The sequence below is a fragment of the Agelaius tricolor genome, unplaced genomic scaffold, assembly GCF_023055355.1.
Source record: "Agelaius tricolor isolate 1412-34295 unplaced genomic scaffold, bAgeTri1.0.p SCAF_6, whole genome shotgun sequence".
Classification (NCBI taxonomy): domain Eukaryota; kingdom Metazoa; phylum Chordata; class Aves; order Passeriformes; family Icteridae; genus Agelaius; species Agelaius tricolor.
The window spans coordinates 1,974,584-1,999,717 of record NW_027269266.1 but is presented as its reverse complement, the minus strand read 5'-3'; the positions used below and the strand labels follow the sequence as shown (position 1 = coordinate 1,999,717).

Below are 25,134 nucleotides of genomic sequence, written 5' to 3'. Positions count from 1 at the left end.
TCTGTTAAATCACCTGGAGGGAAGGTTTGCTAACTGTAACACCCAACAGAAGATGTTTCAAACAATTTAAAGAGCTCATGTATCAGAAAGGCTCAACTTGACATTAACCTGTTTAATTCATCTCCAGCAAGAACTTCAATGTCTGCCTGAAGAGGGAAACTAACAGCACTGTAATTTATTTGATTCAATCCTTCAGAAATGATCACTGATTAAAGACACCAATCCAAGATACATGGAGGGGACAGATTTTCAAATTATGGGTGTTTTGCATTTACTCAAAACCATTTCTCAGAGCCTTAAGTGAAGTTCTTAAAGAGTAAGACACAGAAATCAGTCTCCTCATGATTTTGTCCAGACCTTTAAATATGCTGAAGTATATAATAACTCCTATCAGAGGAACTTGAATTACTTACAGGAATAAAAGGGGACAGAAATTGAACACAGATTGCCACAAAAACTGAATAAATGCCTATTCTTCTTTTATACTTTTATAAAATATAAATAACCTTTAGCATATGAGCTACCAACATATATTAAAGCAAACATATGTCCTATTTATGTTGGAAGGAATGAAAAATGCAGTGTTCAAACAGCTTTTTATGGACCCAGCAACGTTTGAAACCCCACCCTTACATCATTTCCTGCTGGAATATGTTTTAAAATTGACAAAGAGTTGAGTATTGAAATCCTGAGAGAGAGACTCCACCTGAGCACACAGGGATGCCTGTCTGCATTCCAGAATACACAGCTTCCATGCTTTGCAAGAGAAATTATTGGACAAAAAGCAGCAAATGGAGGAAGAGAACATTCTGGGATTCAGGACACAATGCTGAAGGAAAAACCAGCACTTACCTGATGTATGGTTCCATCAATTTCAACAGGAACGATGAAATCAGCATTGCTAATTGGCTAGAAAGAATGACAAGGAAATAATCAGCATTAAAAACTAAATGGTTAGAGGGAAAATTTCAGGGCCATGAAAGGGAAGAGTACCAACTTCTAAGAAACAAGTTAATAACCATTATTGAGCACACATATGCACTCTGTGTGTGCTCCTACACGAGTCAGAAGCTCCCAGTTGTAATTTCAGATGCTGCCCTTCCCTTTTCTCTCCTATTTTTAAGCCTCATAAAACCTAGCATGCTTCACTGCTTGAATAACCCTCACTACCACTGAGTGTGTTCATCAGGAAAACATCTCTTTGGATAAACTCTTCCATCCAGTCTTTATGGATAAATGACCACCAAGAAAATCAACTGTGTACTGTACACCATCTACTCGAGGGTATCAACTGGTACTAAATTAAAAATAAAGACAGTGGTAAAAGTAATACCTAATGGTCATATTTGAATCAGCAGCTGCAACAAGACTAAAGGATTGTAAACATGCCAATTCAATCAAGCTAATCATGTAAAATTGCATTTTAATTCCAAAAGGAAGAGCAGGCACACTCTACCCAAGTCCTGGAATCCATTTTTCCAGCCTGTTGAACACAACTTAATTCTCAAGACTTACTGTGAAAAACTGCCAGTCAAGTAAAATTGCCTTGGAAAGCAGCAGAGTGGCCTTGTAGACAGTTCAGGAGTTCATAATCTAATCTTGGCTACACAGCAGGGGCAGCTGGGAACAGGCTGCTGCCAATGTTTACTGCTTCAAGTGGACACCACACTTAGGTACAGCTCATGCACTGTGCCCATGCTAAAAAAACAGTCATGTAAACCTGCCTGGAGCTCAGTGCATCACCTGCAGCCTGGAAATGGCTAAGACAGAGCTGCCAAAGACAGTTTTAACATGACTGATTCACAGCCAGTGTCTTGCATGGATACTGCCCAGGCTGGAGAACATCTTCACTCAGCTCTGGGAGATTTGTACAGATGGTCCCACCTCTCCTCTGGATCAGTCAGCAGGCTGATCTCAGGAACCACCAAAAAGATGCCCCTGAAGTATTTGTGGGACTGGAAACAGACTTTAGACTCATTTGGGGGGGGGCAAAGGTGTGCCAAGAAAGCAGAGAAGCAGCTGAGGTAAAGTGATTTAAGAAGCAGATCACAAACTGGGGAGTCTAAACAGGTGCTCTGTGAAAAAATGGTGGGAAAAGAGGATCCTGCAGTATTAACCTGCCAGCAGCACTTTGATCCCACTCCCTGGATAAACCAGATTCTAATTCCCCTGTCAGACAACCTCCCTGCCAGGAGAGCAAAGTGACCACAAAGAATTTCTGTGGAGGGAAACACCCTTTCTCAGGAGAAAAGAAATAAAGAAGATGGTTTGATCTGACACCTGCAAGTGCTGGGTCTGAGGGGACAGGAGAGGATACACAGAATCCTCTCATCCTGACCAGCCAGGATTGGCAACAGACCTCTTACTGACCCTGTGCTGATGTGATCTGAATAATTCCTCAAATACACACAGATCAATCTGTATTTTTCTTATCTAACACTGAGCAATTTCCCCTTTCTGCTGTGGAAAAAGACAAAGGGGAGGCTCCCATCTGCTCCCTGCATGAAGCCCTTCAGATAAAGAAGATACTGTGCAGCTCCAACAGCCACAGAACAGCTACACCAAAGTTCTGATGCTTCACCTTAAAAAAAAAACAAACCTCAAACGAATTGTCAAGAAGCCTCAGCCACCAGTTTTCCAGTGGGTGCCAGCTGCCTGCAGACTTTGAAGAGGCTTGCACACACTTGAAGGATTTATATATGCATGACTCCCTTCAGCAAGAGAAACACTCTGCAGCAGCAACAGCAGAAAAAGAAGAGGTCACTGCAAGCTGCAGAGGTTTTGAAATCCACTGATAAAACTACAGCTTTTACAGAATTTAATCCTATCAGGAGCAACATCAACCAGATGCCAGAGAAAACCACATTCAGTGTGAGCAACTTTGGTTTTTGCGAACAAATAAAACTCAGCCTCAGACTTTGTCACCAAACTACTCCCAATTTGCTTCCCCCACTTCTACTTCAGGTGTTTTGTTGCTTTCTTGTTGGCACTGGGGATAAGGAAAGGAGCACAGCCTGGAGTTCTGTGCTCCTCAGGGAGGGAAAAGAGGAGAAAAGTCTGCAGCAATTTGCTGGGCAAAGGTTTTTGGGCACATGAAGCACATCCCTGCCTCCAGTGGGAAGCACAGAGCCTGGAAGAAGGGAATGCATTTCCACTGAAAATCTTCAGCTCAGTTTGAACTTTTGTATTAAAAAAACCCCAAACTTTCAGCATTTTAAATGTTCTAAAGGTGTTTCACTGCCAGTTTTGAATAGGACTACATTCCAGGCTTGCATGTGGTTTAATACATTTTATACAAAACCGTGTTTACATCTCCTCGATTGAATAATTTATTATTTTTTGCTTCTATTATTGTTTTATGATGGGAATGATAACTACCCTGTCTATCTATTCCTTTTTTACTCTTGCCAAAGAACCCCAAACTTTATTCCTTTAATATGCACCTAACATGAAAGACCAGTACCTCCTTAAAGCTTCACAAATATGCAGGGGCATAAAAAGATGAGAATTACCCTCCCTCAGATGTTGCTGCTTTCATAAAGAGCACTTTAAATATTCTGCCTCTCTGGTGGTGTCAAAAAAACATGTAATCTGCATTTGAAATATGAAGCCTATTTCATAACAGAATTACAAATTCTAAAGTATCAGGTGCTTTAAATAAAGCCTTTTGTACTAAAATTCTCAAATTTATGTATGCTTTTCAAGCTTTTAAGTGGGGACCTACCTGGTTAGAGCAGATATGTTTTATTGGAAGAAAAATCCCCCAAATACCCCCCAAACTCCTACAAAATAAAAAACTACAAAAGTAACTTGACTATCCAGGCAGAGCAGGGTGCACCCAGGTGCTCAAACCCCTGCTCTACTGGAATGATGGCAATCAATGGTCTGAATTCAGCTGAAGAATTTCCCTTCATGAAACAAACCCCAGACAGCACCACTGGACAGGGCCAGCCTCTGAACAACTAAATTAATTTCCTCCAGCACTTGGTTTTCTCCTACACACCCTCAATCACAGGGTGATTCAATATTTCATATTGAAATAACACCACTGTCACCCTGAAACTCCAATTCTGCAGAAACTCCAACATCTGCCCAACTCTACTGACCTCACACAAAAAAGGACCAGTTTTCTTTCCTTCACACAAAACATTATTCAGTGCTCATCATCAAGCAGAAAAATCTTTTGGTTTTTCTTAAATATCTACTCAACATCATTTAAATACCCATTAAATATCACTTGAATGTGGGAGGATTAAAAGGAGGCCTCTAAGAAACACTCTGCAAATCTCAGTCCTACAAGAGAGATTTGCAACTGTGTCAACCATTAAACATGCATTTCTTTAAAATGGTTTAAAAAATAACTAATAACCACTTAAACTGAATCTCATTTTGTTTCAAAACCAGAAAAAAAAAATCACAGCACAAAATTACCCACAGCACTCAGAAAGCAAAATTGTATTTTTACCTTTCAGGTAACAATAAGCCTAACACTTCAATTTTATTATACACAATTAGACTTTTACATTGAGCTTTCCCTTCTTGTTTTTGACTCTTGTTTAAATAGGAAGGTCTGGCTCCTCCCTTCCCAATCCAGCTGTGGATTTTATCTCCCTGAAAAGTTCTCTAGAGCAAGCTCAGTCTGGCTACACAAGACAAATATGGCATGGAGGTTCCTGTACAAGAAATTATTTTGTACCATCAGGCACAACAAAGACAGAGAAAAAAAAAAATCTTCATTTCAGTCTGAGGCACAGGAATATTTGTTCTAATATTTCCATATAAGGTTTTCTTTAAGTCAATAAAGAGAGGCTGCTGCCAAATTCTAACCACAACATGAATTACAAGTTTGCATTTTAAATATTGGCAACGAACAAGTGAAGGATTAAAAAGTGGAGTTGATACTTCCAGTGAAAAATGCAGTGCAAGCAGCTAGAAGACTGTAAGGGTGGTTAATCTGGTTTGGGAGTAGTAAAATAACATTATCAATTTTTATAAATTCTCCAATCAATGTATAAAACCAGCAGATGCTTTATCAGTATTAGCTGTACTAACCAGAAATGCTATCAGTGCCCTAAGCCAATTCAGACTCTGTATTTCTGAAGTCTCCTAATTTTAGCCCTGCTTAAACAACAGAAAAAATACCAGTACCTTCAGCACATGCTGAACTCTGAAGGGTTACAGAAGCTGCTTCTTGAAGATGACTGAGTCACCACCAACAGCTAAATGGTATTTGCTTTCCTGCTCTGAAAACTAACTACCTAAAAACAATTGCTGGGATCAGGAAAACAACACCCTCCAGCAAGAGAGAAGAGCCACCCCTGGTGCCCAAAATCTCCTGGTTTAAGGTACATCTAACCCAGCACAAAGCTGTGCTGATTCTCCATTCTCCTACACTAACTATGGCATTATTTAAACTGCAAAAACAAACCCCTATTTTCAAAGCAATGAATTTCTGGACCTGTCCAAAACACAGGTCTGTGGTGGAATACTTAAAGCCCTGCAGTCAATGCCTATTCCAGGCCTTGTTGCAGTCAGTGTGATTTTCTCAAAAAAATAAAATAAAATTAAGAAAGCAATCTCTGTTGTTACTCCCCTGAGAGCTAAATTAGGATGAATAATCACAGGAGAGGCAATGAGGACTCCCAGGCAGAGGATGTAAGAGGAGTTCAAGTGTTAAGAGGCTTAACAGTTCCTGCAGCATTCACTGACAGATTCAAGCTGCAAGAGATCCCTTTTGAATTTACTTACCTTAAATGAACTGTGCACTAAAGTTTCATCTAAATCAATGACCACACACTTCTTCCCATAGTCTGATGCTGTCAGTTCTGGCAGGAGGTATTTAGCTGGTGGCTATAAATAAAAAGAAAAGAGGAAGACAACAAAAAGAAAGTAAAACATCTATGGAAGAGGCACCCTTCTGTCAACATTACTATTCTAGTAATTACTGGCAGCTGGAATACATGACTTGAAATCAAATGATTTTCTGGGCTCATCCCAAGTTTATGTATGGATATTAATGGCTCATGCAATTGCAATACCCATACAAACTTTTCTTTTTTAAATTAGAGCCTTGTTTAGAATGACCTCCAAAGCACTGGAAATGAAAATGGTAAAACACCACCACTATAAAAAAAAATCATAAAACCAGGATATTTAATACAACATCTTTTTCCAGTGGCTCTTTTCCCAATGCCTGGTTTGGTTGCTGTTGTTATCCTATTTCCAGTCAATGTCATTTGCAGCCATATCAGGCTGATGGACATTTACACAAATCATTATTTCTGTTTGCCATGAAAAATGCTGAAACTGAGGAATCCATCCTGATGGAAGACAGCATTACTAATTTTATCTTCCAGGACATGTCTTCACTCTTGTTTTTACCACTTAGGAGGGTGGAAATCAACTTCCATGTGAATTATGCTCCCAGTCAAGGTATTAAACCTGCAGTGAAGAACCTGAACTGGGCTCTTCTACAGCACACTGCCCTTACTAAAAATGGCACCAATCCCATGAATTGATAATTTTTCTGAAAGCAATGCAGAGTCTCATATTCTTTGGATCATTTCCCATTTCAACACCCCAGTTTGCAATAGAAATATGTTGCTTTAGATTTTGGTACTGCATATTTCCTGAAATCACCGAAATGGGAGAGAATGCTTCCATTTGGAGCTGAAACACTGCTGCCACTTGGGGTTTTTTTGATGAAAGAAAAGGATTAGCTTTAGAGAAAAATAGAAAAGCATCAGTAGGGAGAAGCTTAAGACAGAGAGGAAATTAAATTAATTCAGTCTTGGATACACAACTCTAACTCCATTCTTTTCCTATTTTTTTATCTGTGCACTGTGACTCTGGTGAGGATTCATCATTTATCATTTATATTTATTTATGGGTTTGCTCTTTGCAGGGGTGCTGGCAGAGATCTGAGGCCACCCCTGTGCAGGCAGGGGTGACACAGGTGGGGCAGGGCCACCCTCCAGCAGCCAGGACAGATCATCAACCACTGGCTGAATTCAAGTGGTTAGATAGATTCAATTCAATCTATCACCTTGATAGATACTGGCCAGTGATGCCTAATAAACTCTTAAATGAAGCACCTAACAAATCAGATTCTGGACTTAAATTAAGTGGTTTTAGCTAAAGCAGGAGTTCTTGGGGGATTTTTAGGAGCATTCACTGCAATTGATTAAGTTCCTTACAATTAACATTGACAACAGTTTTCTCAGCCACCAAACTGGAAGCTGCCCTGCCTAAAACCACTTTTCTCAGTGCATTTCCTCTCAGCACACATCTGACAAGGACCTTCCAATCAAAACAGCTTCTGCCTAATGCCTGCAAAGGCTCCACAGCCACCCAAGCAGGCTGGAATTTATACAACACCCTGGGCTAGGCTATGGACAGCCCCACAGCTGCTTCAGTTCCACCTCTGCTTGTGGGCAGCTAGAACCAGACCTAAAGAATTTTGGTTTTTTCCTTCTATTCAAAGCCTAAAAGGTATTCAGCACCCCACCTCAGTTTTTCATATTAAGAAGGATCCAAACTTGCAACCTAAATAAAGTAAAAGCTTATAGACAGAAAAATTCGACCCATTTAAAAACAGTAATCTTCAGAACCCATATTCCAATAGTTCTTGTCTTTGAGGATGGTAAAAAGGTAGGAACATCCCAGGAAACCTTAAACATACTTCTTAAAAAAATAATAGCTCAGTTTATTGTTGTACTTAAAACTCTTATCTCCTTTGAATTTTTGACTACATTAATTTGCACAGGCAGTTCAAAGCCAGAAATTCCTTCTGCTATGTGAATCCCTTATCCAAGGAATATCTGAAAATATCTGTATCTATGGAAAATAAATGGAACTATATATTTTTCCACATAACAATGCATGTAGGAAAAATATGAGCACTGTCTTACAGATATCTTTATTTTTTTAGCTGCAAACTGTTGCATTTGTCATCAAGAAAAGGATGGACACACACCAAGGTCTACAAAATGCAAGAACCTTCATCTCTGAGAGCCCAAATTCCCTGAATGCACACAGTGAGGTGACCTGCAACTGTTTTTTTCACCCACCTGCACCTCTGCTTTCCCAAAAGCAGTGGCTGGGAGAGGCACAATTCCTCTGTGGTACCCACCCAGAGATTCTGGTCACTGCTGGAGCTCCTCTCCCTCTTCAGTACTGCTTTAGGAGGTCATGTGCAGTTTCTGACCTAACTTCATCTTACAAGGGCAAAACCAACTCTCCCACAAGCTTTGGCATCTTGAGTTCAGCCTGATCTTGTTTCCTTAAGTTCACACTTTTGAAGAATGAATTTTCCATTTCACAAATTGCAATTCTGTTGCCCTCAACTGTGAAAACAATCACCTTTTGATAATAGGCAGAAGGAAATGATTCTGAAGCTGAAGCCACTGCAAGCTGTGAGGCTGCTAAATAGCTGGTGAAGGACTTGGGAGCAAGGGTGGCATTTTTGAGGCTTTTAGGAACTTGAAAGGATTTGTATGCAAAGTATCAGCCCATTTGTTTGGCTGTTCAAGCTTTCTGATCTAAAGCAATTTCCACCTGTCAAGGGCAGCAAAGCTTTTAGTCAGAAACAAGCATTACTCAACACTGTATTTTAATTTTCTCACTAATGGAGACATACCCAAGAAGAGTTCTAAATACCAGAGTTCCATCACAGTTAACAGTGAATAGTTATGGAAGTTTGACAATGTCTTTGATTTTTTTACACACATCACTTCAAGACATCTGAGATGATTAAGAATATTTCATTGTGGCTAACAGCAACTCATATTTACTATGCAACACTCCCCCAAAAGGCTGCACAAAGCCTTCCACAGAACTCAGCAGAAAAATGACACGTGCTATCCCCCTGGTTTGCTCTTCAATTCCAACAAGACACAAACTGTACACAAATTCAACTAGTCACTGGTTGGGATTTATGCATTCCAGCCAGGTCTCAGGGCTGATCAGCTCAACAGACCTTGTAGTGGAACGACTGCTGCACTGCTTCAGTCCCGTGGAAATAGTAAATTCCCTAAGAAAAAAACAAAAAAAAAGGGGATGGTGGCGGCAAGAGAACAGGACTTTTGGTTGAAGCATCAACAGCTGGTCAACACAAATCTTGCAGAAATTCACTGTACAGAACAACCATCAGCTCTACTCCCTGTAGGCCTGTATTTCCCACAGGTATCAGAATTAATAAGCCTTTTTTATTCTCTCTGTCCTGGCAGTGCTGTTAAGCTCAAGTGCAGCACATTAATTTACTGTTTGTGTCCTCTGCTCACACTCTGGGCTGCACTTGCAGGGCTAACAGCTTCTCCCAGCAGCTATGTGCAGAAATATTCTTACAGAAGATAAATCATTCCTACTTAAAACACAGCTGCCAGAAGATGCCAGCTCCTCTTGTGGAGCAGGCAGCTCCCAAAATTTCTTCTACAAGAAGTTATAACAAGGATTTAGCTAATGTAGGTGAGGACAAGTGGAAAAAAAGCCCCAATATCCCTGTGCTAAGATTTAACTCCTGCAGGGATTCTGAGGGATAATTTTGATAGCACTCCTTAGCAGTGGAATTTTAAGCTGAACAAAAGTGGACACTCCAACTCATTTAAGAGTTGAAGTTTGACAATATCTCATTTAATTTGTTGCATAAGCATGGCTTTTTATTTCCATCTACATTCAAAAGAATTCCATCTTCATTCAAAAGAATATAGAACAGTGAAGCTATGGGTTTACTTTGATTTGAGGGTTGGAAGGAGATAATCTTTTAAAGTTCCTTCCAACCCAAACCATTGTATGATTTCTCTACCATATCCTTTCCATACAAAGCTGAATAAAATCCATGAAAACACAGGCATCCTGAGCTACATTTACATTTGTCATCAGGTCTATCAAAATGTGTCAGCTGGGGATGTTTTGGGCTTGCCTTTTTAAAAATTCTGTGTTTATTTCAGCCCTAAAAATAATTAATTTTGCAGTATAAGGACATAATCAATTATGCTGCTCTTTAACCTATGCCTTAACTGGAAACAGTTTCAAAATATGAGTTACAAACACAGTAAAGTTCATGTTTAAAAAAAAACCTCCGAAGTAATGCTGTTTCTATTTTCTGAAGCAACTAACTTGAAGCTGGAATATTTCTTGTTTAGCAGTCACCTTTATCAATAACCAAGCAAAAATTCACATTAAGTCAAACTTTTCAATCCAGTTCAATTAATACAGGACAAATCTGGTTGAGCAGAAGATCCACTTCACTGAACTGCACACATAAATGCAAATAAAAGCAATGCAAACTGCACATGAAGCAATGGAAGCTTTCAAACAGGTGACCTCAGCACACTGCCAGGTTTAATACACAATAAAAAGCACAAAAAAGCTCCAGAAATCCTCATATTTTGACTGGAGGCTTCAATTTGAAAGTGGGGAGTGGGCAGAGCTCTTTTTAGAGCCACTCAGGAAATCTCTGAACACTTGAACTGCTGAGATTTGCAACCAGCCCTGTAAAATGTAAATGTCCACTGAATTGTGACCAAGCTCTGGGTCTGTTCAGAAGATTTTTCTCCTGGTTTGTACAAGACACTGCAGCTCACACAGCCCCACTTCTCATCCCTAGGTAGCAGAAAATCAAGAATTTCTGCCTTAATGGGTCTGAAACACAGAATTAGAGCTGTCTTGGACCAACACCCCTCCTAAGACCAGCAGAGCAACACTTCAATTTTAGGTGTTTGTCCTAAGACAAGGCTGCATTTTCCTTCCTAGCACTCCCTGCATGTGCAGCTCCCTTGCAGCTTTATTTAGCTGATGACACAGTGCTGCTGGCTGGCTCCTGAGAGGCAGCAGCTCTTTGATCCTGGGAGTAAATGTCACAGCAGTGCCCAAGGGCCATGGCTGCCTGACAACACTGCCCTGCCCTGCTGCAAGGAGAAGCATCAAATGGCACTGGAGAAGGGGAAGGAGTGTTTAAAGTCACCTGCTTGCTCAGAACTCTACATCATGACTGCAGGGAGAAGTTGATTTTACTGCCTTGTTAGTGCTGGCAATGTGTCTGCAAAATCACAGCTGAGCTTAAAAAAAATAATTAAAAAAAGGAGGAAAAATAAAGATGGCCCTTCTTGAATCATTCATTTTCCTACCACTGCCCAAATCTAACAGAGCACTGCTTTAACATTGCAAAGACAGTGTTCTAACAAAGCATCTGATTTAATTTCTGTACCTGTCAGAGCTCTACTCATTTATCCTTCCAAAATTCTGTTCTGTTTGAATTCTTATTCTGTTAGTACCTACAGTCACTCTTGGGAAAGGTTTTATTCCAGGTCAGAGCACAGCCAGAACATGTTTCATGTTCAAATAATTCCTGGTGGAGCAACTACAGTCACCTAACAGAATTTGGCAGGTATGTAAAAAAGAAAAGTCGTTTGGAAATCAGTATTTTCTGATTTACATTTGAGGTCTTTCTATTCCTAGACTTGCAGAAATACAAATCACATGCATGTCCATGCCTGCCTGCATACACACCATGCATGAGCCACACCAGAAATAACAGGTAAGCAATAAAGAGGAATTTCCAACAGTTCTCAAACCCAAGAAAAGCTGTTGGAAGAGGGAAGATGTGCCCAGTCCCAGGGATCTCCTGGCACTGGTGCACTGCAGCACAGACAGGGGGATGGATTCTTACAGCAGGATTTGGAATGCTGGGCTACGTGAGAAGGAAGGGAAAGAAGATAAAGAATGGCATCTTGGGGAATATCCAGGTCTTTAAAAGCTACCAAATATCTCAAACAAGAGGGCTGGGTCATTATCTCCACACATCAGCATTGCTGTTTGCTGGGAAACTCTGCAATGATGAAGTCTTGTAAACAGCAAAGGAGCTCAAAAAAAAAAGTATTTTCAGCTTTACAAAGCCTAAGCCTTCATCCTTGTAAAGAAAAGAGCAGCTTTTTGACCAAAAAAGGTTAAAACTAATTAAATTAAAAGCTTCAGTTTGAAGGACTTGGTTTTTTTCTTCCTTTTATTTAGCTTTGAAAAATAATTCAGATGCCAAACAGCATTCCAAGTTTAATCAAGGAAAGATAAACAGAAATACTGAGGCTCATAAAGCAGCAGCTGATACCAAGAGCATCATCTCAAACAAGTGCAGGGATGAGCAACAGTCAGTGTGCTCTGTTTTCTAAATGTGACTTATTTCAAATAAATTATGCAGTTTCCAACTCTTCTTTTCAACTGGTATATAGAGGAAAATGAGAGGAAAAGGTTTTTGTAATTGTGTCTCACATAATGATGATGAATCACCTTTTGCCTCTTGTTATAATTTTCAGACTATGTCATGTGTTTTCAAAAGGCTAAAAATTCAGAAGAAACCCAGATAAAACCCAAACTCTTCTTTCAGTCCCTGTAGAAGACATGCAGTTCAATCCACCTCTGGGGATACAACATTACAGACAGAACATAAAATCCTTTTGTTAACATGCAACACAAAACAGACCTGTTAGACTGCAACATAAAATGAATCAAAGCAAAAGTCATGAAAATTATTAAAAGAAAAAGGGATAAAAATACATACACTTGGTATAGGCATGACCTGCATCTGGTCACCCTGGGGAAAAAGAAAAAAAAAAATCACTGTAAGGGAAATGGCTTTTAAAGGGTAGAACAAAGGTCTGGAGCAGTAAATGTAGCACTCAAACATTTTAAACCAAAAGTTCCAAGTATTCAAGAAACCAGGGTAAAAAAAAAAAAACAAAACAAAGAGGATTTTGCATTTTAGTTGCTGATATGATCTGTTAGTATACTGCCATTTATGATTTTTAAGAGACTGGACTGATAAAACCCATGCTATGATTAATAAGAGATGACAATAAGAAAGTACCTGTATTTACTGGAACTTTTTCAGCTTTAAGATCTACTAATGGGTATAATGGGTATATTTGTCAATTTGCACTGCAGCAGCAAGAGGCTGAGCCAGAGCCTGGCAGAACCCCACTCCTTGAGCCCACCTTCATTTGAGACAACTGACATCAAAAAACAGCATTTTTATTCAGGCAACAGCAGAATGTCTGAGCAGGACATGGGGGTGGTCAACAATGATGTTAAACTAATCCAAGGAATTCCACTTGCTCCATCCAGCATTGCCAGTGCTGCTCCCAATGGTCTCAACTTTTGCACTACCCTTGGGAGAAGGCAGGAAATTCTTGGCCAGCCTGATCCTTCCTTCTCATCCTGGGACATCCAGAAACAAGGACAGCCCCAAAATGGACAAAGCCTGGCTCAAATGGGCAACTCTCATTCAACTCAAACTCTCACTCAAATATCTAAGAGATTTTTGAAGCTAGAATTCTATTTTCTCAAACTCTCACTCAAATATCTAAGAGATTTTTGAAGCTAGAATTCTATTTTCTGATCTAATACTTCAAAAACAACTTATAAAAAAAAAAAAAAAAAGGAAGCTGATCCTTCTAGCATAGATGTTGCTTGGGTAGATGATTTTATTCTTTAATATTTGGGCAACACAGGCTGTGATCTCCAGCAGAGAAATTATTGAAAGGGCTGTTTTCAATTCTAGAACAGCCTCTTCCAGCTGAAGAAGCCTCCTGCTTATTTGTTTTCAAGTCTACCAGTGTTGACACATCACTGACAAACAGAAATAATTCTGTATTATTTTTGAAGTGCTCTTTTTTAGTGCTGCTCAGCAGAAATTTTTTTACTGAAGTTTGCCCAAAATCCTGAGAACCTGAAAGAGCAACTACCATGAACTATCAAAAACTTGGCACTAGTAAAAAGTACCTGATTTCTAGAAAAACACACACACAGAAGTTGGTAAGAATACAAGTTTTACTCAGGGTAACAGCAATAAGAATACAAAAAAAAATATAATTCAATATGTTAATGTCCTGTTAGTGGAACTGACTTTCATGGGAACCCAAAACCAAAGTTGCATTACTGTTTGCCTAATTTCTCTCAAAGAATTTCTTAAATTAAATTAAAAAAAAAAAGGGGAAACAAGCAAATTTCTTAAGAGGAACCCTGGAAATACCTATGCAAAAATCAAAATAGTAGTAAGAGAGATGAGAACAGGAAAAACAAGAAGAAAGAAGTGCAAGAGTCTGCTGGGAAAGCAAAAGTGTTCCTGAACAGGCAAATAAAAACAAGCCTGCTCTGGGAAACTTCTTACAAGGTCCTGCCTCATTTCCTAATGCCTTGGAACAGGAAGGGAAATGGGTCACAGCAGCAGAGGTTGAAAGAGATGACAGATGACTGCATTTGTTGAAGGCTTTCCACGAGCTCCTGATGTTGGTAACAGAACAAAGCTGTTCCTAGAATGCCAAAATTTCCCTATTGTATCCCTAAGACAACCCAGGAACTGATTTGTCCCTAGCCATTGAATACAGGATTTTTTTAATGGGTTTTATTTTTTCCATGCTATATACAGATGGAATGATAAATCCTATCTTTTCCTTTAGCTGCATAATTTTTAGTTTGAAACAACAATTTCCAGCACGGTGTTCCTCACTTACACTACCTCAATGAGCACCAAGTGACAGGCCACAATATTTTGCTTTTTTTCAGAGTAGTCTGTATTGAAAGATAAGGAGCTATTTCACTTTAGAGAAGAAGCTGACCAAAATAACAGATTTATCCTATTAGTTTCTTTAGCACAAGGCTTGCTCTAGACCATGACAGGCTCTTTTAAAACAGCAGTATAGTTATTATTTGACAATTAAATGATTTGACAAACTCTCAAGCTGTCTCTTAATAAAGAAGACTTTTTGGGAAGCCAAGAAGGTCAGAACAAGTGGGCAAAGAGAGGAACCCCATCACTCTCTGCAGCTCCTGAAAGGTGCCTGTGCTCAGCTGGCCCTGGGCTCTTTCTGCAGCAGCACTGACACAACCAGAGCACACAGCCTCGAGCTGCACCAGGGGAAATACAGGTTGGAGAGCAGGGAAAAGTTTTTCACAGAAAGAGTGAGAAAGTTCTGGAATGACTGCCCAGGGAGGTGGTGGAGTCCCCATGCCTGGGTGTGTTTAACAAAGCCTGGATGTGGCACTGGGGGCCAGGGTTTGGTTGAGCTGTTGGGGCTGGGTTGGACTGGATGACCTTGAAGGTCTCTTCCAACCTGGTCATTCTGGGAATTCTGTGAACAGGTATGGAGAGGAGATCTTGTTTTCTAAACACATCTTCCATACCACATCTCAATGGTGACCAACAGAACCAAACACGTGCAATTTTCCTGCTCTGATCAGCCAAGGTTAAGCAGGAAACAAAGCACAAAGATTTACATCAATCTCATCCATCTGCCTCCACATGGAGATGGATTCCCACCTCTGCTCAGCAAGCCTGTCATTAATGATGTCCCCATCACAGAGCCCACACTCCTGCTGCTCCTCAAGGTCTCCAGCACGAAGCAGGTGCTACTTTGACCTCAAGAACGTGCTCCCTCCAAGCTGTTTTCTCATTTTGCTGGGCCACATTCATGTGGGACTGAGAGAAGATCCTTTTCCCTGTACTATGTTATAAATAGAGACCCCTGAAGCAGAAGAGAGTGTTGGAGACACAACCACAGGGCATCTACACAGCTTCCCAACACCACCTGGGAGATGATGGCATCATGCAGTGGGGAGGAGGAGCCACAGCTTTTGGAGTAAGGTGGAAATTCAGTGACAGGAATTCATCTGGGAGATGATGGCATCATGCAGTGGGAAGGAGGAACCACAACTGTTGGAGTGAGGTGGAAATTTAGTGACAGGAATTCATCTGGGAGATGATGGCATCATGCAGTGGGGAGGAGGAGCCACAACTTTTGGAGTGAGGTGGAAATTCAGTGACAGGAAAAGCAGAAGGAGCAGCTGTAGCCCCCAGAAAAATCCTCCTCTTAGTTCTGTCTTCTTCCCTGCTGTGTGTGGATCAAGAGCTTCTCCTCTAACCCAGCAAGTATAAAAATCCCTTTCCTCATTCATGCTTCACCTCATTAGCTGGAGCCATCAGCCTGATCTGGATCTTGCTGTGAAACAAAAGCAAGGATGACTCCAGTGGAAGTGGGCTGGGAGTGAAATGGCAAAGTGCCCACAGACTTGTCAGGGCTCCCTCACCCACCACGACTGAAAGCAAAGGGAAAAAAGAGTTTGTATCTTGCTTTTCTCACCTTTTTCTATCTGGACTCCCCCTTCAAGTCTGAATGAATCAAATCTGTACCCACAAACACCTTAAAAGTCAGGTAACAAACTCACCCAGAAGAAAGAACTTACATGCAGAAAATACAAAAATTGATTCAAGCTGCTAACTGAAGAATGGAAACTGAAATTTGAATTTATCCCAAAGAAAACAAAACACAATTCTAACAAAACACTCTAAAGAAAAAAAAAAAACAGTGGCTGGAAGGTGTTGGGGAGCTGCCTGCTGCAGAAGAGGCAGGAAAATATTATAAAGGAGTTCATGAGGCTCAGTATTTTGTGCTCCCAAGTGACACATCTGGCTCAGCATCTGAGCTGCAGGCAGGCTGATATACCCACAAATGTTACATCTTACAGTGCATCTTCTGCTCTGCTGAATAGCTGCTGCATTTGAAGGAAAACAAATATGCCACAGTTTCAGTAAATACAAGTTATTATTGAAAAAAATGTTGTATTGAAACTTTAGAGACAGAATGGACCATTCATTACCAGTATTAGAGTCACACTTGGACAAGCAGCTGCTCTGTGAGTAGAAGGTTTAAAAGAGACCTTAATACTTTAAAGAAGTTTTTGGGCTTTTTTTTTTTTTCCCACTTACAGAACAGAATTCAGCACTGAAAGTAAATCTTAAATCAAAACCATGCTCAATTTGGTGTTTCTTCCAACCCCATGAAAAGTGACAGAACACTTGACATGTCAAGCACCATCAAGTCACCTCATGAAGCACTGATTAATCTGAAGCACTGATTTCATTTTTTCTACTAGAGCCAAATAATAACAACAATAAGAATTGTCTCACACATCCCAATTATTCTGAACAAAATTTCAGTGCTGTGTTTTCAACTACTTCATAAAATACCCTTCCCCCACTTTCTCTCCTTTTGAACAGGGCAGCATTTACAAAAATCAAGATTCCTAATTAGAAGGAAGTTGGCTTATCACATCAGCTTCAGAATGTGCCAGAAGCAACACAGGACTCTGAATTCCAGTGAAATCAGCAGAAGCTTCCCCCATTCCTTCCCTTCCTCTGAAGTCTTTATCATCAGTTTTCATGTACCAACTCCACTGAACAGCAAAGACATGAGGGAAGTACCTCCAAGCCATTTTATACTCATTTCTGGTGGTAACTGCTTGACATTATTGTGCAATTTTCCTTGTCCATTTTTTAAAGAAAGGGTCACAACACATGAACTGACTGGGCCCAGCCAGAAGTGAACAGTGATGTGATAAATAATTAATAAAACACAGAAAAGAGAGCAGATTTAACCAAGTGACCATCTGAGCAGCAGCTTAACAGAATTTCAACAATTCCTACCTGGCAGTGAAACTAATGCAAAAAAAGAGCTTTAATGAAACAGCAGAGGAATTTAAGCAGTGGGTTGTCAGGTTTCATTTTCTTTCCTGAGAGGCAATTTTGTCATTCCTGGACATTTCATTTCACCAATTTAGAATCCAAGACCCACTGGTGCTTCCCCCACCTTGCTTATTTCTGAATCCAGACAAGATGCTCAGTGTAACCCCACCAAATTCAAGCAGCCTGCACAGCTCTGAAACAGCTCTCCTGGTCAAAATCACCAGTCCAACGGTGGAACAATATTCAAACATATTCAAAAGTCTTCAGTGCTCTTTTGATTTCTTTAGAAGAGTTTCCTACTTACACTGTGTTAGCACTCAAAATAAAAACAGCATAAACACATATAGAGTTTATTAATCTTTAAGACAGCATTTAAAATAGCAATGGCACAGACTTATTTTACCTCAAGAACCACCTGAAAGTTCAGCTATATTGATTTCTTCTAAAAAGATTAATAATCTGAGTGCCTTTCATTCCGTTGAAGAAAACACTCTTTAATTAAATTCTCTTCAATATATTCTTTGAATTTTTTTTTAATCTTGTACATTTTGATCTGGTCATTTTAGGAATGCTGTGATTTGTGTCCTGGTCTTGTGCCCAAGTATTGTAAAACTCCAGAACTGCTCAGTGAGGCAGCACAGAGTGAGGATGAAAACTTGTGTGGACACCCATGCAACCTCTCAAGGCACAAGATACATTTTGAAAAGAATTGTTTTGCAAAATGCAATCTGGACACTACTGACTCCAGACCATTTCCACTCACGTTTTTCTACAGAAAAAAACAAACTTGGTTTTATGTTTTTGTTTCTACTGAAGTCCCATTTTCTCTCAGCTGTAGTTTTGCCAGTAGCCTCACTTCTTTTTGCTTTCCATTCCCCAGCATAGTGGAAAAGAAAATTAAAGTAGCTTCCCATCCCTTTTTTTTCCTCAGATGAATGTGTGCATCCATGTTACACACTCCTCAGTTTCCCTTCAGCACATCCAGGCTAGATTTCCCTCCTTTCACTCAAAATGTACCTTGGCTAGCAGAAGAGGTCTAAAAATACATGGACAATCCCTCTTCTTGGCAGGATTTTCAGGGCATTTTACCTCTGTGAGAGCAGTTTCAGCAGGAACTGTTACAGTTCAGACTTTACCTCCACACCAAAATCTCCATCACTTTCATCTGCTCTCCTTCCCTCTCTCCCACCAAACAGTTCCTTGCTCTTTCTCCTGAGCTTTTCAGAATTCAAAACACAACCAGCAGAATTCAAACCAGAATAATATGGACCGGACAAGGGAAGGAAGGAATCAGCTGCATCAGACATGAAAAATTGTGTGAAAAGCAGAAGGGTAAAAAACTCAGAGACATCTCCATTTCTGCCATTATTCTCCACCATGGATTCACAACCTCAGAGTCCTGGAAACTGCATGGAAAACTTTGGCATTATTTGCCATATTGATCTGAAATTCTTCAGTCCATAACACAAATGCTCTCAGTGGTACCAGATTTATAAAGAATAAATTTGTGTTGCACTGTTTGTATTCTATCTGTATTTGCATCTAAAATCTCCATCCATTCATTTAACTCATTAAACAAAACTCAGTAACTTGGAAAAATAATGGTCAAAAGCTGCTATCCCTGGACTCTGTATGTATTGAATATAAGTGGACTGCTTAGAAAAAAGAAGTCTAAATAATAATGGTTCTTTTGATTTGTTTTTATGTCACTGAGAACCCTTTAAAATGATGCTCAAAAGGTTCCAGTATGCTCCAGTGGGACACATTTTAACTTTCCTGTAGCCAGGAAAGGGAACCAAAGCTGGGGACAACTCAGCAGCTGAAATTTTACAAGGAGTCTACATTTTTTTAGTGTCTTAGTCAGGTTTTAAATGCTGGTTTACAGAATGTAAAGTGCCAACACCCACAACAGAAAAATCAGTTTTATATTCCAGATAAATAGTCAGTATTAGCAATCCACCATCAAGCCAGCAATTTTTTTTCCTGTACCTCACAGCTGTTCCCCACGAGGGAAATCTGTCAGGACAAACCTTTGGAAGCAGAATTAATCCTTGCTTACAAAACACCCACATGACAGCAAAATAAGGCAAAATCCTGACCTTCTGAAGTCCTCCATTCTCCTCCACCAAAGGAGGCAGAGCACTGGTGCTGTTGGTGGATGGTGGCTCGACATTGTAGTCACGAAAGCAGCAGAATAAGGTGCTAAAGATACTTCGACTCCTCTGCTTCTTCAAGCTGATATTACATTGGGACACTGGGGAAAAAACACACAGTAGAATAATAAATTCATGTGGTACAGATCTGTTTTTCTGGATTACAACAACTGAATTGAAGATGTAGGGTTGCTGTACACAGAAATCTTTATCATCAAGTCTTAAGATTACTGAGATTTTCCAGGTATTACATTGGGACACTGGGGAAAAAACACACAACAGAAAAATAAATTCATGTGGTACAAATCTGTTTTTCTGGATTACAACAACTGAATTGAAGATGTAGGGTTGCTGTACACAGAAATCTTTATCAAGTCTTAAGATTACTGAGATTTTCCAGGTATTACACTGGGACACTGGGGGGAAAAAGGCACACAGCAGAAAAATAAATTCATGTGGTACAGATCTGCTTTTCTAGATTACAACAACTGAATTGAAGATGTAGGGTTTCTGTACACAGAAATCTTTATCATCAAGTCTTAAGATTACTGAGATTTTCCAGGTATTACATTGGGACACTGGGGGGAAAAAACACACAGCAGAATAATAAATTCATGTGGTACAGATCTGTTTTTCTAGATTACAACAACTGAATTGAAGATGTAGGGTTTCTGTACACAGAAATCTTTATCATCAAGTCTTAAGATTACTGAGATTTTCCAGATAATACATTGGGACACTGGGCACACAGCAGAAAAATAAATTCATGTGGTACAGATCTGTTTTTCTAGATTACAACAACTGAATTGAAGATGTAGGGTTGCTGTACACAGAAATCTTTATCATCAAGTCTTAAGATTACTGAGATTTTCCAGCAGATTGAGACTGCTCTTCTTCTTTTTTAACACATTTTTTCCCTTGCCAGACTCGTACAGTGACATCCTGGAACTCTGCATAATCACACTGAGACAACACAGAGAGTTTTCCCAGTAACATCCAAGGTGGATACTGTAATTACACAAAATAACTCACTGCTAAAATTCATCTCTGGACAGAGGAAGCAAAGAGATCTAAAACCAGAGATGCACTAAATGCTTCCTGCAGTGTTTCTACACAACTACACCATCGTGTGTGGAACATTTACAAGTCCTGCAAGGGTCAGGAAAATCTCTGAGATGTTGCTGAGTTTCCTCTGTTTGACAGCACTGCTGGAGGACAGAAGACACAACACAGAGGCTACAACAAGGGTGGTTCTCAAGAAACAGGAGCCCTGGCCTTGACTTTCAACTTGCTCACTGGTCTACCAGGATAAAAATAACCCTAAAGAGGTAAAAAATTACATACAGCTGAATGAAAGCAAGGGTAGCATTTTTAAGGAATGAAAACATAGTTGAAAGCAATAGTTTAGAGAAAAGAAATGCACCTAAGACATCTAGGGATTCCCCTAAGAAAAAAAAAAACTCCTGAATACACATTAAAGTAAAAAATAATAAAATAAAAGAGTTGAAGAAGAGTTTTAGAATGTTTTAAGTAATATCTGATTTATTCACCAAATATTTTAATGATCTATTATCAGGCTTGGAGATAATGTTTATTTAGAAGTATTTCTTTCCTGCTTTGGGTAGGAAATCACCCCCCCCCCCCCCACCCATCCCAAAATTAGAGGGTAAATGAAATTCTTACTAAGTCCCATCATTTCCGTATCCAAATGCCAAAATACTTTTCCACTTTAAGGCAGTGAGCATTGCTCAAGTTCAGTTATTAATTGCTATTAAGAGCAAAGTGTACCAATATCAAAAACTAAATAGACTTTCACTATTTTAAAAAGTGCTCAGATAACAGGATGAAGTCAGAACTGTGCAGAGATTTGTGTTCTCAAGGAAGTGTTTCATTACTTTAAAAAACACCTGTAAACTGAAACCAACCCAGCATCAATATTCCAGTTAAACACAAAACACAGGAAGAACTCTGGCCACCAGTGCTACAAGTTACAGTCAAAGGCTAATTCTCAAAATGTCATATTCTGTTTGCAACAAGACAGTTTTAGAAATCCCCAAAGGGTACCTGGGCAGTTGGGAAGGACATTTTCAAAGCACTCAGAGAAAATGGTATTGCAGCACAAGCAAGGTAGGTGCAATATAATCCTGGCAAGGAGAACTCCTTTCCGACATTAAAAATTGAAATATGCTGGAATTAGAACAGGAGGAACAATGCTCTGTGTCCTGATGCCTATAGCTACTGCCACAGAAACCTTGCTAATAATTTCTGGATTGTTTTCAGCCCCTGCTTAAAAATATGAGGGCAAATTATCTCATTTAAATGCAGGTATCAATTACAGCAGGGTGCTTAAATTCCTAACTCACAGCATCAGCTGCACAACAGATCAATGGGAACACAAAAACCACTCCACAACTGATACTTGTATCATCTCTACTTACCACAGAAAAAGACAATAAATTATCTAAATAATCATTCAAAAACCTCTAGACAAAAAAATGCTGATTGATCCAAACCTTCTAAGAATACTTGGATTGAATCATACATTTGAAATCTGGCCACTCCCTTCACTTAGTGAAACATTTTACTAGGAAAAAAATCCTTCATGTTGGTTTTTAGTCTTGACAATTCTGCCATTCATACACAGCGCTGTTTCAAACAGGTCTTTGCACTAATTTAAATGTTATTTTAACAGGATTTTCTTTAATAAGCTATTATAGAGGCTTCACAGTGACTTAACAAATGATAATTTTGGATGCAGCAAGGAACAGAAGTTTTCGGGTTTTATGTGCTGTGTTACATTAAAATACAAGTACTGCACACACAGAAGATGTTTGCACCCATATCTCATTTTTAGTAACTCTGACAGTGTTGTGCATCATGGAAAATAGTTCCTCCCTCCTCAGTTACCCTGGGCCACCTGCAATCTGTGTGCTGTTTACTGGATTTCTTCTCCTTGAAGCAGTGACAGCACAAATGTAACAACTAGAAAAGTGCAAAGAAGCACTGATGTTGAATTACCGTCATTAATTTAGGCATTCTGGATGGCAGCAAATTTTAAGGAGAAAAAAATGCTGAGGACAAAACCTTAAAAAGGTTTGGCATTCCTTAAAAAGTTCATAGGTGAGAGCAGGTACTAACAACAACAGAAGGGCAAACCGAGTTATCCAAACTGCAAGTCTGAGCAGCATCCAACATATGGAATTTAAAAAAAAATAAAGAAGATTTTCTTTTCTCCCCCCTCCATCTGCTAGAAGTTACAAGCTCAGTTTCTGGAGCTGATTTCCTCCCCAGACACTGTGAAGCATCATTACCCCAGCACTCTGAGCACCGAGGACACCTCAGGGACGTTTTCCATCTCAAACCCTGCACAAGGAACACATCAACACCAGGGCCCAAAAAAACCCAGGCAGAGCAAGCCCACAACATGAAAATATGTTATCTGTGAAAGCAGAGAAGGCTGAGAGCAGCAGGTGCCTGCAGGAGGGCTGAGGAAGGCTCAGGGTGAGCTGGAGCTGCTCTCCCCTCCCACCAGCCCAGGTTCACTCCAAGTGCAGCTGAAGGACCTGAACACACCAAATGTGTGTGTGCAAAAATCCTCAACAAATTCCCCTTTCATGGCCTTGCCCCATCACTTTTTGCACCTATACCAACTTTTAGAGCCCAAAGTATCACATGGCAGGAGAGTCCACAGCTCAGCCAAGAGTTCAGCTGCTTCAGAACTCTGAGCATCCTTGTTCCTTACCTTTCTGCAGGCCCTAATTGGTATTTTTGAAGCAGGAAGAGAGGGACTGGAAGCACACACAATATCCAGGATGAAAGGAAGGAATTCCACCTTGAATTTATACACCCACACAATGCTTTGTTCTCTTGCTTTTCTAATAATTCTTAATATCTTACTTGAGGGTTACAACAAGTGAGCATTGGGCTAATGTGATTTTTCAGATCTGATTATGACACCAAGATCTCTTCATTAGAACGGATTTCAGGCATCACTGCAAATATAAATCAAGAATTCTTATATCTTTCCATGCAGAAAATGTCACATGTATCTACATTGAATTCCATCTGCTATTTTAAAGGCCAGTCATTCAAAGTCATGCTGCTTTCCTACAACTTTTCACAGTTAAATTTTAAATCTATATACAGATGCCCATATAAACACACACATCTATTTACATACACCAACCAATATATAGCCCTCTCCCTCACTAATTTTGAGCACTTTCTTTCCTTTTCCATGTGGTTTAAGGCCACCCTGAAGAGCAGAGTGCACAGATCCAGAACTGCTTCACTCCTGGGGGTCTGCAAGAGCCTTTAGTGAAACACTTGGCCAAATTACCTTGAATTTGTAAAATATTATTTGCAGCCAGGGTCTGAAACAGCACAGTCTTAGAAGGGAAGTAACTCTGGTGCAGACTGGCCCCAGTTTAGGGTCTCATCTGTAATTTCCAGATGCCATTTCTAGGGACAAGGCTCACTGCCCAGGACCCCTGTGCCACCCAGGGGCTGAGGGCATGTTAATCCCTGAATTGTCTGGAATTCAAAGCCAGTCCCAGAACTGTGCTTATGGAAGTCTTCTGGCAAGTCTTAACAAACCCATAGCACTGCTAAGGCTGGGGAGGAGCCCAAGGAAAGATAAAAGCAATTTTTAAAATAAATTACTGCAAGCACATAAGCTTAAATGGGAAGTATGGAGCCATACTGGGTGGTTTCCAAGAGAACAGGGAGAAAAAGGCCATAACAAACCCCAGGTATTAATACACACAGTATAATAACTCAAATGTTAAAACAGAAATTAATACAAGAGGTGCTAATAGAAGCAATTTACAGCACATTCTCCAAGCTCCTTTCACACACAGGAAAGAGGAGGCAGAAGGGCTGTGGTGCTCTCCCACCAGGACACCTCCAGCAGCAGCACAACTTACACAGCCAAGGAAAAGATTTTCCTCTCATGCACTGTACTCTAAAAAAGTTTAGTTGAGGGCTTCCCCCATCAGATTTTGCTGTGGTGGTGTGAAATGACAAAAGCAGATTCTTGTGCAGCCACAGCACCACAAGAAGCCACCTCGGGATGACTGGAAGGCTCTGAGGCCACCCCTCTGCAGCCAGGAGTCAGCTAATTACTGCTGAATTTGTCCTGATTAAATGAATGCAATATCCAGTTCTTCCAAATAGTATCAGCTGGGTAATGAGGAGACTTCTCTGCTTACAGATGAACTCAATAAATGCAATAAAATGAACATCTGGGTGTGGTGAGCTCTCACCATCAGTTTGTTTGTAACACAGGATGGAAAGAGGAGAGTCAGAATTAAGTGATATTAAACAAAGCCTTTCTTCAAAGGAAGCAGTTTTAAAATCTATACATGATTAGAAATGCCCAATTTCTCCAACTTCTTAAGAGGCTGTATCTGATCTTCTCAGAAATAAGAAATTTTATATCCTGCATGCCTCAGAAACAGTTAAATAGAA

At 39.9% G+C, this 25,134-nt stretch overlaps 1 protein-coding gene across 3 annotated transcripts in view; it reads right to left on the bottom strand.

The window, feature by feature from the left end:
- Nucleotides 1–25,134, bottom strand: part of CTDSPL (CTD small phosphatase like) — an 85,805-nt gene that overhangs the window by 17,978 nt on the left and 42,693 nt on the right. Inside the window, exons 2-6 of one of the 3 annotated variants that reach the window (XM_071428503.1) lie at nucleotides 19,612–19,766; nucleotides 12,554–12,586; nucleotides 8,978–9,031; nucleotides 5,749–5,850; nucleotides 853–909 (exon numbers count right to left, since the gene is read on the bottom strand). In XM_071428503.1, coding sequence (XP_071284604.1) covers nucleotides 853–909; nucleotides 5,749–5,850; nucleotides 8,978–9,031; nucleotides 12,554–12,586; nucleotides 19,612–19,766 — 401 coding nt within the window. The remainder of the gene's footprint in view (nucleotides 1–852; nucleotides 910–5,748; nucleotides 5,851–8,977; nucleotides 9,032–12,553; nucleotides 12,587–19,611; nucleotides 19,767–25,134) is intronic. The other 2 variants (XM_071428504.1, XM_071428505.1) reach the window with 2 other exon arrangements.